This window comes from Limanda limanda, chromosome 10 (genome assembly GCF_963576545.1).
Source record: "Limanda limanda chromosome 10, fLimLim1.1, whole genome shotgun sequence".
Classification (NCBI taxonomy): Eukaryota; Metazoa; Chordata; class Actinopteri; order Pleuronectiformes; family Pleuronectidae; genus Limanda; species Limanda limanda.
The window spans coordinates 12,237,698-12,259,267 of NC_083645.1; the positions used below are offsets into that span (position 1 = coordinate 12,237,698).

The window sequence follows — 21,570 nt, forward strand, 5'->3', positions numbered from 1 at the left end:
CATGATAGTTGACTGTTGTCTGTAATGTTGTTGTTGCCGAACAATGAACCTTCAGTCAAAATAGCGATTCCAGTTGTCCTGGTGCTGCAGTTTTAGACCTTTCAAAGTAAAAGCATATTCAGTCTCTTACTCAGACATTTATTCATCATGTGAATTATTTCGTTTTTTGAAAAGTTAAAGTCAGGGTTTTAAGCAAAGTTAATATTTGTTGAGTTTAAAGAGTTCATCTTCTAATTAACTACATGAAACGAGATGCAGGATTATAATTGGACACAATCTGTGTTTATTTGTAATCTATGAGTATTTCTACTTTGCACAAATCTACCTTTTTCAGGGTTTTAATCAAACAGAAAACACAGAATCAGAAACAACTTCATCCCACGTTCCAGTGACGTCATGTCGGTTCCTCTCTGAGCTGCTGGATCCTTGTTCCACAGCATCTCGTCCACTTCGTGCGGCGTCGCGGACCGAACAAGTCAAAGGTAGAGAGAGGAGGGGACGGTTTGTTCTGCTGTTTCCCTCCTGAGCTTGTTCACACAGGGAGCTATCAGGAAATCAGCTAGCCCTTTTCTGTCACACTTCATTAGTTATTATTATTCAGGCAAACAAACTGGCTTTTTGAGGGGTTTAACATGCTCAAATTCTTACCCAAATTTGCAGAATTATAAAGTAGTGAAAATGTACGTATTCTGGAGGAATTTTCAATGGGCGTGGCAAAATGGCTGAACGGTGCCCCCGAAACCCCCGGAAACCTGGTGGTTTGAGGTCAGGGAAGAACTCATTACATTCTGGTGCAGCTCTGGCTCAGGGGGCAGATGCAGGAGTATTTCTTAAACATTGAGAAATGGGGTGTTTTTCAACCTTTTTACTGATTTCTCACAGACTAATTAATGGAGCATTCCTAGAGGCGTTACCCTGCAGCAGACCTCAGCTCTAGGTCAAATACACAAAAATGTGCAGGGTAGGGGAAAAAAATGACTATCCATGTTGGAGTCATTCTCCAGCACTGGGGATATAGGACCTATTAAGTGATTGATCCATGATAGGTGAACCATAGACTGTTTATGGTGTGAACACACACACATTAATAAAAGGCTAGCTTTGTATCTAGCTACTGTTGACCCAGTATTTTGTGCAGTGTAGAATACAGGACAGTTTTGCCATCTTTAATTTTTTTATTATATTTATAGCCTTATGGCATCATTGACAGCAAAGGGTTAACAGACATTACAAAAACAAAAACTGCTTAGAAAATACTTACCTAGGCTGTTCCTTAATTAAAAAAAAAAAGATCAATTTGTGTTTAGCTCTGACATCTGACCGGAAGTTTGGGCCTTTTCCAATGACCTGAAACTTCTTTGTCCGGCCTTGTCCAATCATTTTTTAAAAATCAGAGTGTGACATCAAACAGGACAACAGCTACTAAACATATCCTTTGATTAACAACAAAAATATAAGTTGGCATTAGGTGAGGGGAAGAACTCTTTATCTTGACATATTCCTCAAAACTTGCACATCTACCAATTGCATTCATTGAATAACAGCTTAAGACAAACTAAAGAACAATTGCAATCTATGTTTTACATTTGCACGTTAAAGCTGATGAAAAGCAAGTCAGAGTAACAATTTTCATGGTGCAACATTTGTCTTTTAAAACACGCAAAACTCTTTATCCATTAATAAATAGATTCAAAGAGTAATGATGGCTGGGCATTCTCTCCACAAGCTGCAGTCAGTCCTGTGTTCACACAGACAGAAGAAACAAAAATCCACTGATCCAAGTACGGAAGGGGCAAGCAGGGCATTCACGACCCCTTCATGGTCACCAAATATACTTTCAGGACAAGAGTCACAGATGAGCTGCCTGAAAGTCTCAGGCTCTATCTGGCTCAGGAAATGCAGATGAGATGATGTGATGGGGTGTCACATGTGTGCATCTTTAGGCTCCTTCACAAATAAGAGTCCCATCAATAGTAAATGACAGACAGATGGAGTTGCTCAGAAACGGGGGAGGGAGTGGAGGCTGACGATTCAAGCTGGGGGGCTGAAAAAAACAAATAACCAGATGGCAAGGGATATACATGGCTCGGGTAAATGGGGAAACGATATCTTCCACTTCAGGCATTCTCACTCGTCTCTGTCTGGAAATTGACCAGAGGTTCTGGCTTGTGGCCCTTGCTATGGTGGTCCCACATCTGCAGGTAGAGCCTCTCCAGGTCCATGGAGTACTGCTTGGTGTTGAAAAGAGGGCTGCAGATTCGCTGCTTCCACACACGTGCTCTAACCATCTTCAGGCTGGAGGGAAGGGAGAAAAATGTTCAGACTTGGTGTTGCGAAAAGATGTTTTGTAATGGATCAAATGGATCAGGTGTACTTACTATTCCATGTCAGAGCCCAGTTTGACCGCTATGTCCTCATAGTCCTGACGACTCTGGGCTATGAGCTCAGGGCAGCCCAGACAGTTGAGCTGTGAGGCAGCCACACGGGAGGCCAGGGTCTCACCTTTACAAAGAGGTTTCACAATTAAAAAGCAGCCTAGAGAGTATAACTCATTGATCTTTATGTTGGAATGATATTTATGAGTGTGTGTAATTTCGTGCAGATCCAAATAAAAATCCAGATGCATTGAATTTAAATGTGGTTTCATAGGGGCGCTTGGGCCTGGCTGAAGGTACCATTGTAGTTTCAGAATTTTTGAATTAGAATAAACAAATCATGATGCGGAAATCCTAGTGCCCTCACCTGGCATGGTGACCATGGGTGTTCCAGCCCAGAGAACGTCCATGCCTGTGGTGTGACCATTGCAAAGAGGAGTGTCCAAGCACACATCAGCCAGTTGGCCCCTCCTCACATGCTCCTCCTTGGGTGCCACAGGGGAGAAGATGATGCGAGAGCCAGGCAGACCCATGTTCTGAGCGTACTGCTGGATGTTCGGCTCGCCCACGGCAGGGAAGCGAAGAAGCCACAACACGCTGTTGGATACACGCTTTAGGATCTGCAATGAGAAGGCAGTTGAGACAAATATTCATTTTTTGCAGAGTTGAAGGAACATTCAAAGTAGTTATATCCATGTATGGCTAACTTACATTGGCCCACATCTGAAGAGTAGGGGGGTCAATCTTGTAGAGCTGGTTGAAGTTGCAGTAGACGATGGAGTCCTCTGGAAGACCATACTGGGAGCGGGTTGTGACAACGATTGTGCGGGGAACCTCCTCGCCAGTAGCAGCTTTGTTGTTGATCTACGGGTGGGGAGGGGGGGACAAAAGTGTTTTACGGTGAAGTTGCCAAAGTGCTTCTGTGTGACTGGTCTTAATTGTTGAACCAATTGATATTAGTATCCTGCCAAGCTATGATTGTAGGATTATGTTGAGCCCAGTCCCTTGTGACACCAGTTCCCTTCACCAACACTTCTGCGCTACCACCTTACTTTCATGATCGAACATTACCTTTAGGAACATAGTCTGAGAGGCTGCTGAAAAGATCTGGAAAAGCAGCGAGCTATATTAATTTGCTGCTCTGGACTTGGTATCAGCATTTGCAGACTCTTTAGGCCCATACGATACAGCTCATTATGTGCATTTATACTGTCAAGTGTGTCCGAGCCAGACGTACCTGTGTGGTGGCCAGGCCATTGCTGACAGTGAAGCCATTAATTGTGACCTGGATTTGACCTTGATTGATCATGTTGATGATGGCTTCAGCTGCAGTGTTCATGGGAATAACTGGCATGGACAGAGCTCCATTAGTTTCCCCAGCAGGTTCCTGGTTGTTGTCACACTTCATCTGTCAAAAAGAACAGTTTCAACTTTAATGCCTGGGTATAGTTCAGTGCTGTATCATCAATAAACATAGTGTTTCATTCTGGTTTGTCAGTGAGACCAAAACTCCACAATGCAACATGGACAGTGAAACAATGCTGTAGAAGCCCAAAACTCACCTTTATTACTTTAACATCTGGCAGACTGTCCAGGAAGGCCTTCAGATCTATACCATTAAGGACAATGCGGTTGTCGAAGATGTGTCCATTAGACTTGAAATCAATCACTGCCTTTTTCTGTGAATGAAAAAAATTTAATTTTATTCACCATCTAGTTACTTTTATTTGAAAGAGAGCAGCGTTGTGAGGATGGACAGACCTTGAGGTGAGGGAACATGTTGGCGTGATCTCCAATGAAGAACGTGTGGGGCATGTAGGCAAGTTTTTCAGAATACTGATCGGCCACCTCCAAAGGTGAGGTCTCCTTGTCAGTGATAATGTAGTCCATGAAGGGAGCCCCGCTGGTTCCAGGGTAACCCAGCCACATACACTGATATAAAAAAAAGAGACCAACGTTTAGTGAATTATTTGAGGCAAACCATTCGCTGTATTCTCTCATCAATAGAGATCAGACTGAATGTAAGCAAGGAAGCGTTTACGTGTTTTTCCTCAATTGTGTCAACTTGAAGACATCTTAAGAGTTTACCTGTAAGGGGGCTGGGCGGAGGGCGAACAGCTCATTTCGGGCTCCTTTGGTGTATCCGTTCATGTTGACTAGAATGTGAAGTCCGTCCTGGTGAATGCGATCAGCTGCCTTGCCATTGCAAGGGATCTGGAGGAAAGGGAATCATTTATTATATTTTTTAAGGAATTAAAACCACATATAAAGAAGCAACTCCTGGCTGTGACAGTTACCTGTGAGAGGTCTGTGAAATGATGAGCCTCTGCTACCACTTTGACACGGAAGTTGGTGCTATCGTCCGGGCTTAGCGCATAGCAGAACACCTGGAGGAAAATAAGTTATTCACTGATGGGTTAAACAAATAAACGCTTCAACATACAAAAGGGTCTATATTGCACGTTGAGTTGATCATCTCTAGAAATAAAATCACTATTAAGATCACCCACCTCAAATTTCTCAGGATTGTGCATTCCAGGAATGGACTGCATCAGATGAGACGTCGGGTGGTTGCCAAAGTCAGAGCTGACATATCCGACACGCAGACGTCCACTGCTGGCCTTCAGGTCTTTGGGATACTCAAAAGCAGGTTTGTGCAGCGCGTTGACCTGTAGGATGACCACGAGGGTAAAAATATAACTACAGCAAGACAACCCATTCTACATTGACTTAGATAGGATAAAAAAAACTTGACATATCTTGTTCTCAAATCATGTCCAGCAACAACCCTTAACATAATCCCTGCAAGCAACCCATTCACCACCATATTGCTCTTTTCCTACAAAGTCAGAAACATCTTGTATCTCACCCAACCCTTACCTTCCCACTTATCCCAGCAGACAGCCACTGCCATCACCATCCACCTCCCAAAAAAGTGAATTAAAGGTTACTTGCTTTCATCATTTTGTGTACCTTGTCCAGACAAAGGTTCCCGTGGCGCTCAGCAATCGCCTTGCGGAAGTTGTGAGAGAGTGGGTAAAGCATGCTGTGGTGTGGGTGCACCGAAGGCAAGCGGTTCTTATCCAGCTGATCAGCGACGATGCTCACAAGCTTCTTCATTCGCTCATCATAATCTGTCCAGTCACACACAATCTGGAGGAGTGATAACAATTACAGAAGTTAGTAATGTACTATTCACTTTGAATAATTTCTGCTCGTATAAAAGAACACATATCTACGAACCTGGAGGCAATGTGCCAAGTTGCAGTAAGCATCTGGGAAGTCTGGCTTGAGTTTCAAGGCTGTGCGGTAAGATGCAATGGCCTCTGGGATGTTTCCAGAATCCTGAAATTAAAGACAAAGATTAAAATACGACAATGCCCGAAGTTGCAAAAATGTAAAATTATATATTTGTCTCTTGGTAAAGTAGAAATTTTGATGTTTTAAAAATACATCTGCAATTAACGTTATGCTGAAATATATCGAAGCTAGGCCATGGAGAAAATCAGAATCAATTAATACAACTGTGCATGATGTCCTCTCATATTCTGACGTCTGATTTCCTGAGGTCACACTTTAAACCCCTCAAAGATCATTTAGTTTGTGTTTGGCTAGTTCCTGAACTAGTAAATGTATTTTCTAGTTCTGGATACAGTATTGCCTGCTTATGCAGTCGCATATCTGTGTTGACTAGGGAGTGAAGCCTTTGACCTTGGCCATGCTCTTGCACTTCCCCAAACAGGACAGAGAGCTGCACTACGTCTCAGGGAGAGGAGGGAGGGTTTCCAAATCCATTACAATCTTTATCGCAACTGAAAGTCATAAGAGAATGATATCAAAAGTAAGAACTATCCATACCTTGTGGATTGAGGCCAAATTGCTGTGTGCATCAGCAAAGGCAGGGTTTATCTGGATGGCACGGGTGTAGCATTGAAGAGCGCCTTGTACATCCTGCATCTCCTTCAGTGTATTACCCATGTTTGAGTAGGCATCAGCAAATGTGGGGCTGATTCTAAAATCAAAAAGAAAAACACCAACCTATGTAAGAAACTCAAATATGGTCAGATTTACTGTATTACACAATACTGGTATTTTTGCCTCTACTATGTGGGCATAACACCTCATTAACATAAAGTAAGCCAGAAGGCTCCTAAAGCATTTTCAAACCTAATGGCCTCCTTGTAGTGCATGAGTGCTTCCTGGAGTTTCCCCTGCTGCTGCAGGACACTGGCCAAGTTAGAGTGAGCTGCTGCAAACTCTGGGAACACCTGATGGATAAAAAAAAAAAAAAAAAAAAAGGTTACAACAGAACAGTCCTATATACCATGCTAATATACAGAACACAGCAATATTTCCCCATCATACCAGACAGGGATACAATTCTTAACTCACCTCTAGGGCTTTTCTGTACAGCTGCACTGCATCCTCAATGTTGCCTTGCTCACGCTTGATATTGGCCAAGTTGTTAAGGGAGTCCGCGTGGGTTGGACACAAACGCAAGGCCGTGTTGTAGCACTCTTCTGCTTCCGACACCTGGGAGAGACGGTGGGACTTTAAGCTAATTTCAGTAAATGCTTATGACTCAAAAAGACCCGATAAAGATTCAAGATTGTGTTGTTGAAAACGGTCACACATATCAAGTAGTGCCTTACATTGCCTTTCTCCTTCAGGGCATTTGCCAAGTTGCAGTAGGCATCTGGGAAGTGGGGCTGCAGTTCAATAGCACGACGGTAGGTGTCAATAGCCAGGTCAATGAGACCTTGCTCGTAGTAGACACAGGCCAGGTTTCCATGGACAACCGCGTGGTTGGGGCTAAGACTCAGGGCTCTCAGGTAACCAGCTACAGCCCTGGAAACACAAGGTGAAGACAAGGCCTCAATATACTGACATTTTAACTGTAGTTTTATTTTCTTCAAATATCTTTAACAAGCCATTAGGGGTATTAAGAGAGGCCTTATTGAAAATATTTCAGACTTCAAAACTATTGGGGCACATTGTTTAACTTTTGAAATCTACAGTAAAACCAGTTTCAGCAGCTGAACTCACAGTCCTGGCCATAATAGCTGTTTAAGCAGATACAGCTCACTTCCCCTGCTTTAACAATGGCATGTGAAAACACAGCTGCAAGACCAACACAGCCAGGGAGGAAATAAAACAAACTATGTTCTTGACTCATTTTAAAATTCCACAAGAGGTGTGGTTACTTTTCAAAAATACAAAGGACTAGACATTAATACATTAATGGAGTATTAGGGTACATGTCATGATTTGGACTCACCTGTCAAAGATTCTGGCTTCCTTCAAAACATTTCCTAAGTTGATATAAGCATCCAGGAAATTTGGGTCCAGAGTGACCGCCTAAAAAATGAAACCAAGCTTAGCAACATGGATCACAACAAGAATATATAAAGACAGAAAGTAGTAGAAGGTGTGACAACAAATACCTTTTCAAAATGGTGTATGGCCAGCCATATCTCTCCCTGGGCATTGAAGACACAGCCCAGGTTGCTCCAAGCCACTGCAAAGTTGGGCTGAGTCTCAATGGCTTTCAGGTAACAAGCCTTCAGTGGGTTCACATTGAAAAACCACAGGAAAGGAGGAGAGGTAGAGTGGGAGAGGTATAGTTTGTAGAGGGGAGGACAAGGGATTGTAAAATAAAAAAAATAAATAGAAGATTGAGAATAAAAGTAAGAAAAAAACAAAAAGGGCAGAGAAAGCAAAATTAGTGACAATTCTCCATGATGGCAAAAAGTGAGTCTACAGCATGGGCTTGCTTGCGCACGTCTGCAGCGCTAAGCTGCTTTGCTTTTTCCTGCGCTGCGCAAATCCAACCAACACCCACACGTCAGCCCTCATCCTGCAGTTATGAAAACACTCGCCAAATGTAGTGGTTTCCACATTCTGGTATAAAAATGGCTCTTGAATAATACCATTATAGATTTGTAGTGTCCTAAATTAAAATTTGAATAAAATAGTTTGTCTCCACAAATTATGCTTAATTGATGTGGTTATTATATCTCACAACCTGGGATGAATGACGTCTTGTGCAGGTGATGGTCCCTGTAATGCATGCGCAACAAACGCAAGCGCGCGGTGTGTGTATTGCCACTATCACCACAGTATGCCGCTTGCGTGACCTTGCGCCTGGCAAAGGTCATTGCGTTCGCTGTGCGCTCGCTAAAAGGCCAGATGAGAGAGCTGCAGACCACCAACCCCTAGCAGAACACCTGCGACACCAGACTGGCACACACTCAGCACCCATCAAGTATCTCAGAATACAGGGGAATTGTGGGGAAGGAGATTTCAACCAGTGACAAGACTGATGTTAAAACATTGGGCATTTGGAACTTTACAATTGTTTGTCGTTGAATGAGTAAACAACATTTCCTGAACAAGGCAGGAATGTTTCTAAGAAGCCAATATTAAATCTGAGATCTGGGGCATTTGGGAGCGAGGCTGGTTGAGAGTGGGGAGAGGTCCACAACAAACAGGCCCAAGGTAGAGAGGGGGTGGGGGTCGCATGCTTGCGCTTTCCGACTTTTTGGTCGCTTGGAGGGTTTCGCTGCGCAGCCCCTGCGCTACTGCAGACTCACAGCGCACTATCTGCATCATCAGAACGCTGCAACTCCGAATAAAGAAGGAAAAACAAAACATAATAGGAAAAATAACCAACATGTAAGAGTTAGAGGGTTCTTACTTTTCTTTCACGATTATTGCTTCCAAATCCAAGTTTCTCTTTACTAATACAGAATTGGGTAATTAGTATAGAATATTTTAAGAAATGCTTATTGTAATTTGTTTTGTTACTTCAATGGAAGCCACAAGATAGAGGAGCTCAAGCATAAAGTGAGGTGGTTTTTCTTTTGTTGGCAGTTACAAACCCGTTACCATATTTTTGGACTTTGTCAGAGTGGTGGCCGCAGCTGGCTGGAAGAAGAGGAGAGGACTGAGGCTGCCCTAGTGTTCCTTTCCGCCAGGCACCTACGCAGGAATAGTTTCACCCACCTGAAACCTTCTAAATAACAATATCAGTTGTGGAAAAACCAAAAAAGACAAAATCAGACAACAAGATCGTTAGTAAAGTTTTCAAACAATAAATTCTTTTTTTAAAATATGGAGATATAACAGGTTCTTCCAAATCACAACAAACAGAAAACTGACTATTCGTAGTTTCCATTCATGCAATGAATGTTTCATTTCAAAGAAAACAAAAGGAATGCTTGAAGAGTAACAAGGAGGGAAGAAAGGCTCTGATGTGATCAGTTTATCAATTAAATATTGTCAGGCATCCAGCTGTCCATCAATTTGGTTTGCTTGTCCAACTACAGGAGGGCAGTTACTGGCTTGATCTTACCCAAATGAACTGATCCCATGTCTCCGGGAATATTACACGTTTGAAAGAAAAGGGAAAAAGTATTAATCATTGCCTTTCAGTTATTCTTTTAGCATTTTCATGAAATGTTTTTCAGACTTGGATTTCTTTATCCTGGCCTGCTTTCTTGAATCCTGGCCAATGGGGTAGGGAGAAAAGTCTGTGGTTTAATTATTTGTATCTAGAAGCCTCCACAAATCTGAAATAAAGAGATCATCGCTGTTGCTGCGCGTACTTTTGCCTTTCTATACCAGCATCTGACGCAGGTGGTGGAATGCAGATTGGGAGCTATCTGCCTGATGCCGCATGGACCATTTTAAGTGACTTGAAAACTAGCTCTGTTAAAGAAATCGATTCAATGGCAGCGGTGATCAGAGTTGATAACCAGCTGAGCACAGATTTTATTAGCGATCAAATTTCTAATAAAAATAACTAACACCAATTGGTCATAGCAGAAGGGTCAGGAAGACAGCTCTATGCGCGCACTCCACCAATCCTTAGCGAGCGCGCGGGGGGTGGAGCGACAGAGCAGGGGAGCTTGCGGCTCCCTGATGCTCCTCCCCACTCCTTAACCCCCCTCTAGCACAAGATAAGATGGCCTGTAACCAGTAGGACAACTCCACATCTCTAGATTTGACCCAACCCAGAAACCCCCTGTAATAGAGTGACAATGCAAGTTAAAACATTGCAAGTGAAACATTTAAAATAAAAAAAAAATAAAAAAATTCACACTGGCAGCAAATGTGCTGACAGCAAACTGGGACCAAACACTTGTCTTTGGGAACTTGATGAATTACATTGGAGTATAGTGGTCAGGCTAGAAACCATCTTATCTTATGCAAGGCAAAGTCTTACTAGCTTCTCATCAGTTCACGTATTCTTCAAAGACCGAGCCAGCATTTTCCCTCCAAAGGCAATATGAAAATGCATAGGCCGAGGTTCACAAATAACCAAATCGATTCACTTTGTAAATTTAAACTCCAGCCTTTCTTCCTGAAAGGGGAGGGGCTGACCTCTGGTTAAAGGCCAGGGGTAAAGCAAAGAACATTGTGAGTAAAAGTGATACAGAATGGGGACATATGTAATTTAAAGACTATACTGAAAAACGATTTACATGTGGCTGTGTAAAAAGTTAGCAATGGAAAGTATGTGTAGTATGATTTTAAAAATTACTGAAGGGTCAGTTGCCTTATATGGCTGCTGACTCATTCCAGTCCAAATTTCCCAATGGTTTCTGGTAGGTTAAGGGTGAGAAGCTCACTGAACTGAATTATGTGAAAAAGCTACAATTTGACCTCCTTAATTTTTGCCAAAGGGGTGGAAGGGAAAGAAATCCACGTGGCTTAAAAAATATCAGAAGGAAAAAGGGACATCTATGACCCTAGTGGGGGAAAGTTAAAACTAAAATGTATGGAAAGGGGAAATAAAAGGAAACAAAAAAATAAACACAAACACCACATCTAAACAAATGCCATCGCGCTGTAACGTACCTTGGCCTCTTCCAAACGCCCAAGGGCTTTGAGCAAGTTGCCCAAGTCACTGCGCACACAGTAAAGATCCTGAGGAGGAAAAAAAAATATATTTTATTGCTATAATAAACCACATATGTATGTATTTTTCTTCGAACTCTCAGTAGATTAAGATTTCAACATATACCATTTCACTCACAGGGTTATACTGTAATGCCGACACATAAGCCTGCACTGCTCCCTCCATGTCTCCCGCGGCCACCAGCGCTGCTGCCAGGTTGATGTATCCGTCAATAAAATCGGGCTTTAGTCTCAGAGCATGGCGATAATGCTCTATGGCCTCCTGCAGTTGGCCGCGCTCCTTGTACACATTCCCTAGGTTGGAGTAGGCCTCCGCCAACATTGGGTTCTGTTTGATGGCCAAGGTGCTGAAGTGAGCGGACCTGTAGGACCAGAACAGTTAACATAATGGTTACAGTGCTGAAGGGAGTGGCTGGCAGTGTTGACTCGATGGGTTGCGTAGAGGCAGCGTCAAGGTGCGAGTGAATGGAAGGAAAAAGTTGTTTTAAGAAGTTAGGGTGAGCACTGAAACAGCACATTTGGATGAATATCCTTAAAACGCTGAAAAGATTAATACTTCACACACAGCAGAACATATGCATTCTTTAAAGTTAAATGTTCATCTTAATGAACAATGTAAGATGACTGACTGATTTCTGTTAGTGCTGCACTTGACAGGAGAATGCCAGCAAATGAACTTCAAAATCACCTTGGAGTATACGGTTTGCATTAGGTGCATTAAAGGAAGCAGAAACATCATCAAACATTTTAACCTGTGATTCACAACACCCATAACCTCCACCATGGCACCTGTGAAGCAAAGTGATTCCCACCAACAGTGTTATGATTGAGAGGAAAGCAAAAGACAAGATTAAACCAAGCAAGAACTATTTCCAGCGCAGTTGTTGCCTATCACTTCCCCAGAGCAGCTGTGTGCTTTGAAAGTCAAGAGAATCCCCCATTGTTCGCTGCCACTTCCGCATGTTCAGTGGTCGGCCCCCCCGCACCTCACCTGTCAAGTCTTCGGCACTGGAAGTGGATGGAGGACAGGAGCAGCAGCACGCCCGTGTTATCGGGCTCCTGTCTCCACAGCTGCATGCAGTGGCGCTCGGCTGCCTCAAAGTCTCCTGACTGATACTCCCGGTGCGCCAGCTCTGCCAACCCTTGGAAGGAAAGCATACGTTTTGTTGGTTCTGGAGCACCAACACATCCCAAACAGGGGGAAACAACACGTTAGAGGTGATGGAAGAAATTAAAGCTGACAAATGAAAAACACACAAACAAATAAGGAGATTTGTCTAATGCTGCCAATGATCATGCGTTGCAATCTTAACACATGTATATTACTTTACATTTACATTTTTAGATTTACAGTTGAATTAAAAATCTAGTTTGTGTTGAATATTACTCTTGAGAAAATGTAAGGTTGCACTGCTCATACACTAACCAGTAACTTCATATTGTCAAACAATTTAGTCCTTAATATTTGTGTACGTTGCTATGTGCTGCTGATTATAACTTCATATAAGTTCAGGCTGAATGAATTATGAAGTTGTGTGTCCATCAGTTAAACACATATGGTCAGTAGAACAGAACAAAAAGGTGGGAAAAAAATATGAATGCACAGGAAGAAAGGACTAACAGGGGGAGGGATACAATGACAGCAACTCAGAAATTCTGGCATCTCCCTTAGAAAAAGACAAAAGTACATCTGTCACATCAAACTTAAATTCAAAAACCACCTTGTGTGTATTGAATATATATATTGTTTATCATTAGCAATATTTCTTCTCTGATTTATACAGGGTTCATACACATTTTGACCAATGGATTTCCATGATTTTCATGACTTTTCCATGACCGTAGGAACCCTGTTTATATTGCTACTCGATGTGTTATATTTACCCACATCTTAAATTAAATATGAACCTGAAGTGTAACCTGAGCTCAGTTCACTGTGGGTGTGGCAGCAACAACATGAAGCCACAGACACATACTGTACAGTCAGTGTACAGCAGGTGGGGGGGAGGAACTTTAAACACACACCTGCACACAGCCGCCATTCTGCTGAATCACAAGTCATGATCGCAGTAGATCAGCTTCATCCACCCATAATAACTACGTCCTCATACATGCATGTGCATGGCGGGGGGGTTGTATTACATAACGATAGACTTAGTGAGTGACCACAATCAGATAAAGCATACTCCGAAGTGTGATGGACACAAACTGAGAACGACATGACTCGTTTTAATAGATGGAGAAACCATGACTTGCAGTCGCTGGTGTCAGTCCTCTGGCACCTGACGTGGTTTGTCTGTGGTGTGAAAATGGAGGGAGCCATTTTCTGGCGTGCAACACAACAACAGCGTTTGGCTACCGATGATGCTACATGATGGCCACCAGCAAAATGCCCATACGCAAAATCCATCCAAAAAACAATCCGCACCAGTAATACTTCCGAGATTCATGTATTCTGCTAAGTTAGTCGTCGAAATGATCGACCATCTGATTACGATGAAAATCCATTGGTTTGGCACTGACTGCTGCTAGGTATGCTAACAATAGCATTAGCCCGAGTCCACGGCCCTTTACTCTGCTTTAATGTGATCAAACACGAGAGTGGTTGTGGACAAACAAAGCTAATGCTGTTGTGTTCGATTTCCTTTCATTGATTTGCATTTGCTTGAATGGGGAGCCACAGGCCCGGGCCGACACGGAAGATGGTGGCGGTGTCTCTGCAGCTCGCTTCGCTGCTAAACGTGAGTCAAGCAGGGGGTGGGGGGGGTCAACCAACCTGTGCTGTCAGCCACGTTCCCCACGGAGCTCGCCATCTCCTTGGCCTTCGTGTCCTGCACGGTGGTCGTCAACGTGTCTTCCTGCAGGCGACGGGGATCAGAAAGAAAAAGCGACCGACGTGGAGTCTTTGTCGGCGGCGACCAGCACGCACGTTGCGGGGCAGGCTAGGTGTTAGCTCGATGGCTAAGTGTTAGCTCACTAGCTAGCCCGACCTTCGATGGCTGGTTTGTCTCGTCCTCGCCTCGCACAGCAGATCCCCGCTGGTCCCACACTGGTCAGTGGACGGTCTGGTGTTAGTTAATCATCTGAGGAAGTCAGAAATACCCAGAGTTGAAATGGTGGAAGCTCAAACTGGCGCTAGAGTCACGACTCCTCTGCTCCTCGCTGCGAAGCTGCCACAGTTCGTGAAATGGCGAAGTGGGTGGACCTCGTTTTGTCAGGGGAAAGTAGATCCTCCCATCGCCATTACCACGAAACCCGCGTAAAATGTCGTGTCAGGAAAACGATAATCAACCAGACGTGGCCTTGAAATGTGCTGTGCGGACGTTTGGTTTTAAACTTTCACCTGCTACACGCGAAACATGAGATAAATAAATGAAATATAACACTGGGCGGAAGGAGACATTGGTGCATTGAGACCGCGCTCAAACGATATCACTGTGTTTCAAAGATAAAGCCGCGCCATGGACCATACACATGCTTCAAGTATAAATAGGATACATTTAATATTGGACGTCATATAACATTTAAATATATTTGACATGGTAAGGTCTGTAGGATTCAAGGCAACAGATAAAAAAATAATCAAACAGGAAAATTATGACATTATTTTAATTCAGAGACCTGAGTTAAAATAATGTCATAATTGTCCTGTTTAAATACAGCACACAACAGAATAAACTGCACGCAAAAGCACAAAAGTATAGACAACTATTCCTGCGCAGCTGGGATTGGAGCGACTAGTGCAAAAGCTTAATGTTTAATAAAACAAGATTATTAAATTTTCAGTCAGTTGCATTGTAGTTCCAGCACGTACATTACATCCAAGTTAGAAAATGGATGTACCTTTAAACAAACTGCACACACATGAAGGAAGACACAAAGCACTTTTAACTTTTAATCAGCAGTTTGTTATTGCAGCCTAAAAACAGCACATGTAATTGAAAACTGCAGATCAAAGAATGAACTACAAGAACTATGATGAACTCAGTTTTCTTTAACCATCAGAATAGGGACAGATTCATTCAGTAGTGCATGTTTCCACAGATGCACCTGTACCCATTTTTAAGTCATGCAATTGTATTGTCTGTCATTGTCATAATTGTGCTATGCCAAAGTCCAGGGACATTTTGAATATTATTAAATGTATTAAATTGTTTCCCAATCAATTCAAGAAAAGTCTGATTTTCCCATCGCTACCCACATCCAGTTTGAGTCTTATGCAGAGGAGCACTACCTTTGCATAAAAATGTGACCGACCTGTATTTTTTGGGATCAAAAATGTGTAAGGTTAAGATGAGAGCCCATCAGTAAAAGCACTGCTGCTGCACACACAGTATGCAGCACTTATAATCACCAACAGGGGGCATCCTATTTCAAATAAAGATTCCTAGGGCCCCTGTGGATGTGAAACTTTGCACAAGATTCAGTTTATATTTAGTTATTTCTGCAGGTCTCACATATATGATACTCACCTGTCTTTATTTGCCAGTAGGATCCTCTTGATTGCAATATTACTATGCAAAATATTAAATACTGTTGCATGTTCCCATCCTCCAAAAAAGGCTTCTGTTCAGTTTAATAGCATTTTGACCAACATCACAGTTTGAATAAAAACCTCAGTCAATATTCATTTGATTCCTACTTACAGGAAAACAAGGGCTCTCATTTCATCCCCTTACTCTGCACGGAATCTTTTCACATCACAGGTTAACACGACAGTTTCTAGGATGTGGCCCGTGAAGTAATTAATGTGCCACTCTGCCCGTTAGATGCTGAAAAGGGGGCTACTGCTTTCTGCACCCCACTTTTTTCCCAGAGCCCCTCTATGGGAAAACAGTTGACATCATCGCCCATGTTGGCTTTGCTCTGTGTGCTTAACGCATGCATAGGGAGCAGGGTTTGTGTACTCTTCCACACGTTCCTCTCCTTCTGCTCTCACCCTTCACGGCAGCTCCGCGGTCACTTGTGCGCAGAATGATGTCATGGCCACTGTGTGTTCACGGCAATTGCCTCTGACATGCTTTATCTTTGTGCAAGCTACAGTCACTAGGAAGCCGGTCAGGGTGAACACATATTTTCTTGCCTAAAGGGTGGGCCACAGCTCTCCACAACAGACCCTGCTTTCACAGAAGGCTATTTTAGGAAGCACGTGAGAGCAAGAGATTCATTCACTCCCAGGTCAAGTTCGACTGGCCGCGATTGACATCTCAGCTCGGCCTGGAGATATCGGGAGTTTGCTGCGCTGTAATTTCAGCCCATTTATTTCAGGAGACGATCCAACGCAAGCAGATGACCCACATCATTTGAAGTGTGTGGAATGGTTTATTGGAAACTTGAATAGGGTTGCTTTGGGTTACAGAGGGTGTTATTTGTTCATCAGTTACATATCTTTTTGCTCCATTCCGTAACTCAAAACTACTCATGTCTTATGGTGCATGAAGACAGAGAAGCATATTTTCCTGAGTGACTCTTGCTCACTTACATCTGGAACAGCTATCATGGGCCAGTCGCGTTCTCAGCTCCCATCTGCAGCTTCAGGCTCGCTGATCAATGCACGCTCCTGATTTTATGGCTGTGTTATTTGTGTTTTACAGTTCATATAATTCAGAGCTGATGTCCTGAAGTTATGCTTAAAATACAATTTTTATTTCATTTTCTGGGTGAAATTAGACCCAACCATCTGTAAAAGTAGACCTTTATGAACATGCTAAATTCCACTTTATGATGCTGACATAGCATGACCAAAGTGATGACGATAGCTGAACCAATATGTTCCACTTAGAATTACATTTTTGTACATAAATACCCTGCAAGATAGGACATTAACAAGCGATCCTGCAGCTGCCAGACTTGCCCTCTGGATTATAACTTGCATGTGAAGGGAGAACCATTAGTGCAAGTATGCCTCCTCCTGAATGTGTGAGCTGTCTTCACGTAGAGCGTGGTGATGGGAACAACAACAAATTGCTGCACTTACAGGATCCCTAGTAAAAGGTAAATGAGATGAAGGTTCCGATTAAGTAAATGGCAGAGAGGTAGACGACCGTAACTCCTGCACAAGCGCAGCGCTTTATTGCTTTTCCAGATGGCCTCCAGCGACAGACATATTTGTCACGTTAGGCTTCCTCTCTGTAAGACAGACGTGAAAAAAGACGCAGAACAAAGGCATTTCCTCCAGAGCACGAGCCAGCATACCTGCTGTGATTGTTGACAAACTAGCACAAGATGAAACTGAGGCATTTTTCAAAAGCGTAATATCAGTGTAATTTAGGATATTACAGCCCTATCCCATTGGTGATGACTTTTCATATAATTGGAGAGTGCTAAGAATAACTGCTCTCTGTAGAGAACACTTCTGGCTTCTCGCTGCCAGCTAGGTTAATCACCAGGTACTAGTCGTTTGATTCATGCTCCTGTGGTCTTTATTTAAGACATTTGTCAGGTGCAGACGGATCTTTTATAGGCTAACACATTTTGCGGTTAGAAGTTGTGTCTGAGCATCTCAACTATGCAAAAAGAAAATGCACAGCTGTAAACTGTCTGTTTCTGTTTGAAGTTACATTTAATACTCATGTCCTCCAAGTTATTCTGTACAGGTGGAAACATACGTCTGTTTTGAGTTACTCTCACATTGAGCTAAGTCGCTGAGTGCAGACGGGGATAAAAACACAAATAGCAGATCATTATCGTTCATCATGATTCAAGTCATATAACGACTCTTTGAAGTGCTTTTATATTGCTCCAGGTTGCTTTACTCTTTAACCCTGTCTGTTTCTGTGTCCATCACATCGTCAGGGGGCCGAAACGGGGGCAGGTCAGGGCTGGTGTTTTGCAGCAAAGGTATCATGACTCGTCTGGTGCCTCCTTTAAATCTCTGCATTTATCACCTGTCATCCCTCCTCTGACTCCCTGACCCTTCGCATCTCACCCTGACCGCTCCTCTCTTTTTCAGCTCCTCTCTTTGTGAGGAGGAGCGGAGTGGCAGCGTTGACCAAAGGCCCGGCGACACCTCTCCTGACACCAGCTGTCCGTCTCTCCTCACAGTTGCACCGGCTGACTGACACCCTCTCTGACCCTCTTAGTTTATATTCACCCCTGTAGGAATCGACCAGTCACAACAGCAGCCTCCTCCAGTCCACTCCCACCTAGCACCTCCTCCGTTACCCGAACTCTATAGGAATATTTAAAAGAGGTCACTGCACACAGCATTTGTATTTTCATGGGGAAAATTTGACTTCTCCCAGGGTTTAATAGAGACTCACTCTCCAATGTAAAAAAGTCCTGGAAGAAAAACCCCACTTATCCCAGCTTTGCCTGATCTCATTTAGATCCACCTGAGGGGGCATTGAGTGGCGTGCAATCCCAGAGACGGCATGTCTGGGGTGGGGAGGGATTAGAGGAGACTCTCCCCATGGCTGGCCGGGGTCCTAGACTATCTGAGAGGCTCGCCCTGGAGTCTATGTGACCATTTGATGTTGCTGTTGCATTTCATCCTCTGTGAATCAGTGTGCAGCCTTAGATTGGAACTCCCTTGTGTCTTTTCATGTTTACTCTCACAGTTTAACAGATGCTTTTTAAAACAGTTCTTCATCTTCAAGCTTGTTTTCATTTACTTTATGAGTGTGATGTGGGCTTTCACTTGCTCGTTCAAACATTGAGTCTTGTCCTCAGTTTGTTTAATTACTTTATAAACTCGTTCTTTTAGATGTTAATCCTTTATTTGATACCCTCTTTTTAATGTCTTGCTGTGTCTTCTAATTCAAAATGAAGTTGATAACAAAGTGTCTGTCCACTCCATAACTCTGGACACACGCTCACTGCTCCTCTGTGACCTCTCGGCTCTTTCCATTGTGAACAGAGCACTTGTTGTGGCCCATCCCTGTGTTTGGTCAGGATCAGCTGGAGGTGGGACCGTAAAATGAAAAACACAAACAAGCTGTCAGGGGTAAACCTTATAATTACTAGCCGTACATGCACTATAAACACAGGGATACATGTGTGGATGTTGCTCGGTGGGACTCATGGACTCACGCTCCACGTTTCTACCACATAAAACAACAATCTGCGTGTGCGGTGGTCCTCTTTCTCTGGACTAATGAGGCTAGTCATTCACCAGGTAGTTTCTACCTCCTCTGGTGTCTCTCTGGGTTTCTCTGCATCATTCAAACGGCTTTCCTCACCAGTGACAGTTACAGCATAATTGACCTGTGGCCAGCCCTCAGCAAATAGGACTTGTGTTGTGCCCCATTCTCACGCAGAAGTCATCCACTTTGTGAAACCTTTTATCCAGAAAAATGGATCATCCATCACTAACCCCCTCTCCCCTCTCGTAGCCCCTCTCCTCCCACTGGTTGCGTAATAGGCCGTACCTTGTGAGTCAGTTCTGGTGGGGGGAGCACTTTGTTCGGAAAAGAGGGTCACGTCCAGAGAGTAGAAATCAGCCTTTCACCCGGCTCAGGGCACAATACGCCACTGTTCGTCCTAAAAGCAAAGGTCTCCACTTGCCACCTTCCTATAAGCAGCTTATGCCCATGTGAACTGTACTTACTGCACCTGTTCATATTACAGGCTGATGCTGCTTGAGTCACGACAAAATTATTATGGTCTTCCCCTGTGTGTGAGAACATTTCCCTCTCTTTCTTATTGATGCTGTTCCAAGTTATGTAACTGCATACTATGCCACAATAAAGGATTAGACCAAGTTTGAGAAAATAAGCTTCATAATAATAATAATAAGCAGCAGCTCAGGGCTGGATTTCCAACCTGCGAGTTGTTTACATTTCACATGTGCTCCCATTCAACATCATCAGTTGCAGCTCCCACCTATAGTTCATAAATGGATCTGTTTATTTGGCCCATTCTCTCATGTGGTGATTCCTCTCATACAATAGTTGTTCGACTATTTGTTCCTGCAAGTTGTTTAACACTTCACCTCTAATCTCAGCCTGCCTCTGTCTTTTTCCCACCCTGTTCTTTTCCTCTCTAGATATCCTGTTTATACGACATGCACAGTTGTAGAAATATTGCGGAAACTTGGACACATTTCAAAATACAATACGGACTAGATTTTAGTGGGTGTATGAAGGAAAGGTTCCGACAACATTTAGTAAATATTGTCATTCTAACTTTTCTCAAGTCTGGGTCTTTCCATATGACAGCTAAGGTGTCTTTATATCTCTTAGCCAAAGATAACTGAACTACTCTATGTTAGGGTAACGTGTGCAATCACATCTTGCCGATTCAAGTGTGTGTGTCTTTGTGCGTCTGTATCTGTGTGTACACAGCATAGGTCGGAAACGGGCTGGACCACAGCGGCCGTGGAAGGAACAGGGAAGGAGTCTGGAGGAAAAGGCGTAGCTGCTGCCTGTTGGCCGCCACATCCACTGCCTTTGCCACAGGGTGCAATAAAACACACGCTGGAGACAACTTCACACACATTTACACACGTGTATGCTCAGATATGAGACCCTGATGACAAGGTACAGAGCTGACTATTATTGTAGACGTGCTGACCTCTTAGTAGAAAGGATAATTGAGTGACTAATCTGTGTGGGACTTGGCTACCGTGGAGCAATGAGCACTCATTTTGATCATCTCCCGATCTTTGTTTAAACTGGGCTGTTCAATTCACGTAGACAGGGATTATGTCATTATCTACTCAAGGTCACACAACATATTGACTTAATCAAATCATGGCAAAACTAAACTCTTTTGAGACTCTTACTAGGCATATACAACAACAATTATATTTTAAATTAAAAAATTGTTTATTGAGCATATGAGTTTAAATCTTTAGGAAAACGGTCCTTACTATTCTTGTTGTAGCTGTTCAGGTTAAAAGTGTAGACACGGAGTAGGCGACATGGGACAGTATTCAGAAACCGCTGCGGTGGAGAAACCCTCAGGGGCAAAGGCCACCAAGGGAGGAGAGACTTGTGAAATCTACTGTACTTTCTAATAATACTGTCAATTCCAAGAGAATTAATTTTAATTAATTAATTAAATTTTTTTTAAATGTAATTCATTTTCGTGAATTACATCCTCTCTTTTTCCTGTGTTATCTCCCACAAAACAATGGCAGGAATTACAGGGGACTTTTGTCTTGCTGAGTCCATTGACTGAAAGTGAAACAACGAGGTTATTAAACTGGGCCCAAGGTCGGGCACTCTTTCTTTTTTTTGCAAGGTTTATATGAAGAAGTAGAACTGGTGATCCGTATGTTGGTGATCACACAATACTCATCTGAAATCTGTCAGAAGGTGTTAAGAGTCAT

At 43.1% G+C, this 21,570-nt stretch overlaps 1 protein-coding gene across 5 annotated transcripts; it reads right to left on the reverse strand.

Moving 5' to 3' along the window:
• Positions 1 to 1,469: 1,469 nt before the first annotated feature.
• On the reverse strand, positions 1,470 to 14,480 carry ogt.1 (O-linked N-acetylglucosamine (GlcNAc) transferase, tandem duplicate 1). 5 transcript variants are annotated; one of them, XM_061080118.1, is made up of 22 exons: positions 14,074 to 14,480; positions 12,289 to 12,439; positions 11,416 to 11,659; positions 11,238 to 11,306; positions 7,820 to 7,936; positions 7,654 to 7,733; positions 7,028 to 7,223; positions 6,768 to 6,908; positions 6,543 to 6,643; positions 6,234 to 6,387; positions 5,619 to 5,720; positions 5,349 to 5,528; positions 4,886 to 5,044; positions 4,673 to 4,762; positions 4,464 to 4,589; positions 4,137 to 4,307; positions 3,938 to 4,054; positions 3,613 to 3,783; positions 3,087 to 3,239; positions 2,743 to 2,995; positions 2,379 to 2,502; positions 1,470 to 2,295 (listed from the first exon to the last, which is right to left on the reverse strand). In XM_061080118.1, exons 1-22 carry the CDS (start codon positions 14,108 to 14,110, stop codon positions 2,118 to 2,120), a joined length of 3,114 nt encoding a protein of 1,037 aa, XP_060936101.1. In that variant the 5' UTR covers positions 14,111 to 14,480; the 3' UTR covers positions 1,470 to 2,117. The 5 variants fall into 5 exon arrangements, with proteins under 5 accessions (XP_060936101.1, XP_060936100.1, XP_060936097.1 ...); XM_061080117.1 differs by having other exon boundaries at positions 5,331 to 5,528; XM_061080114.1 differs by having other exon boundaries at positions 12,289 to 12,469.
• Positions 14,481 to 21,570: the final 7,090 nt, after the last annotated feature.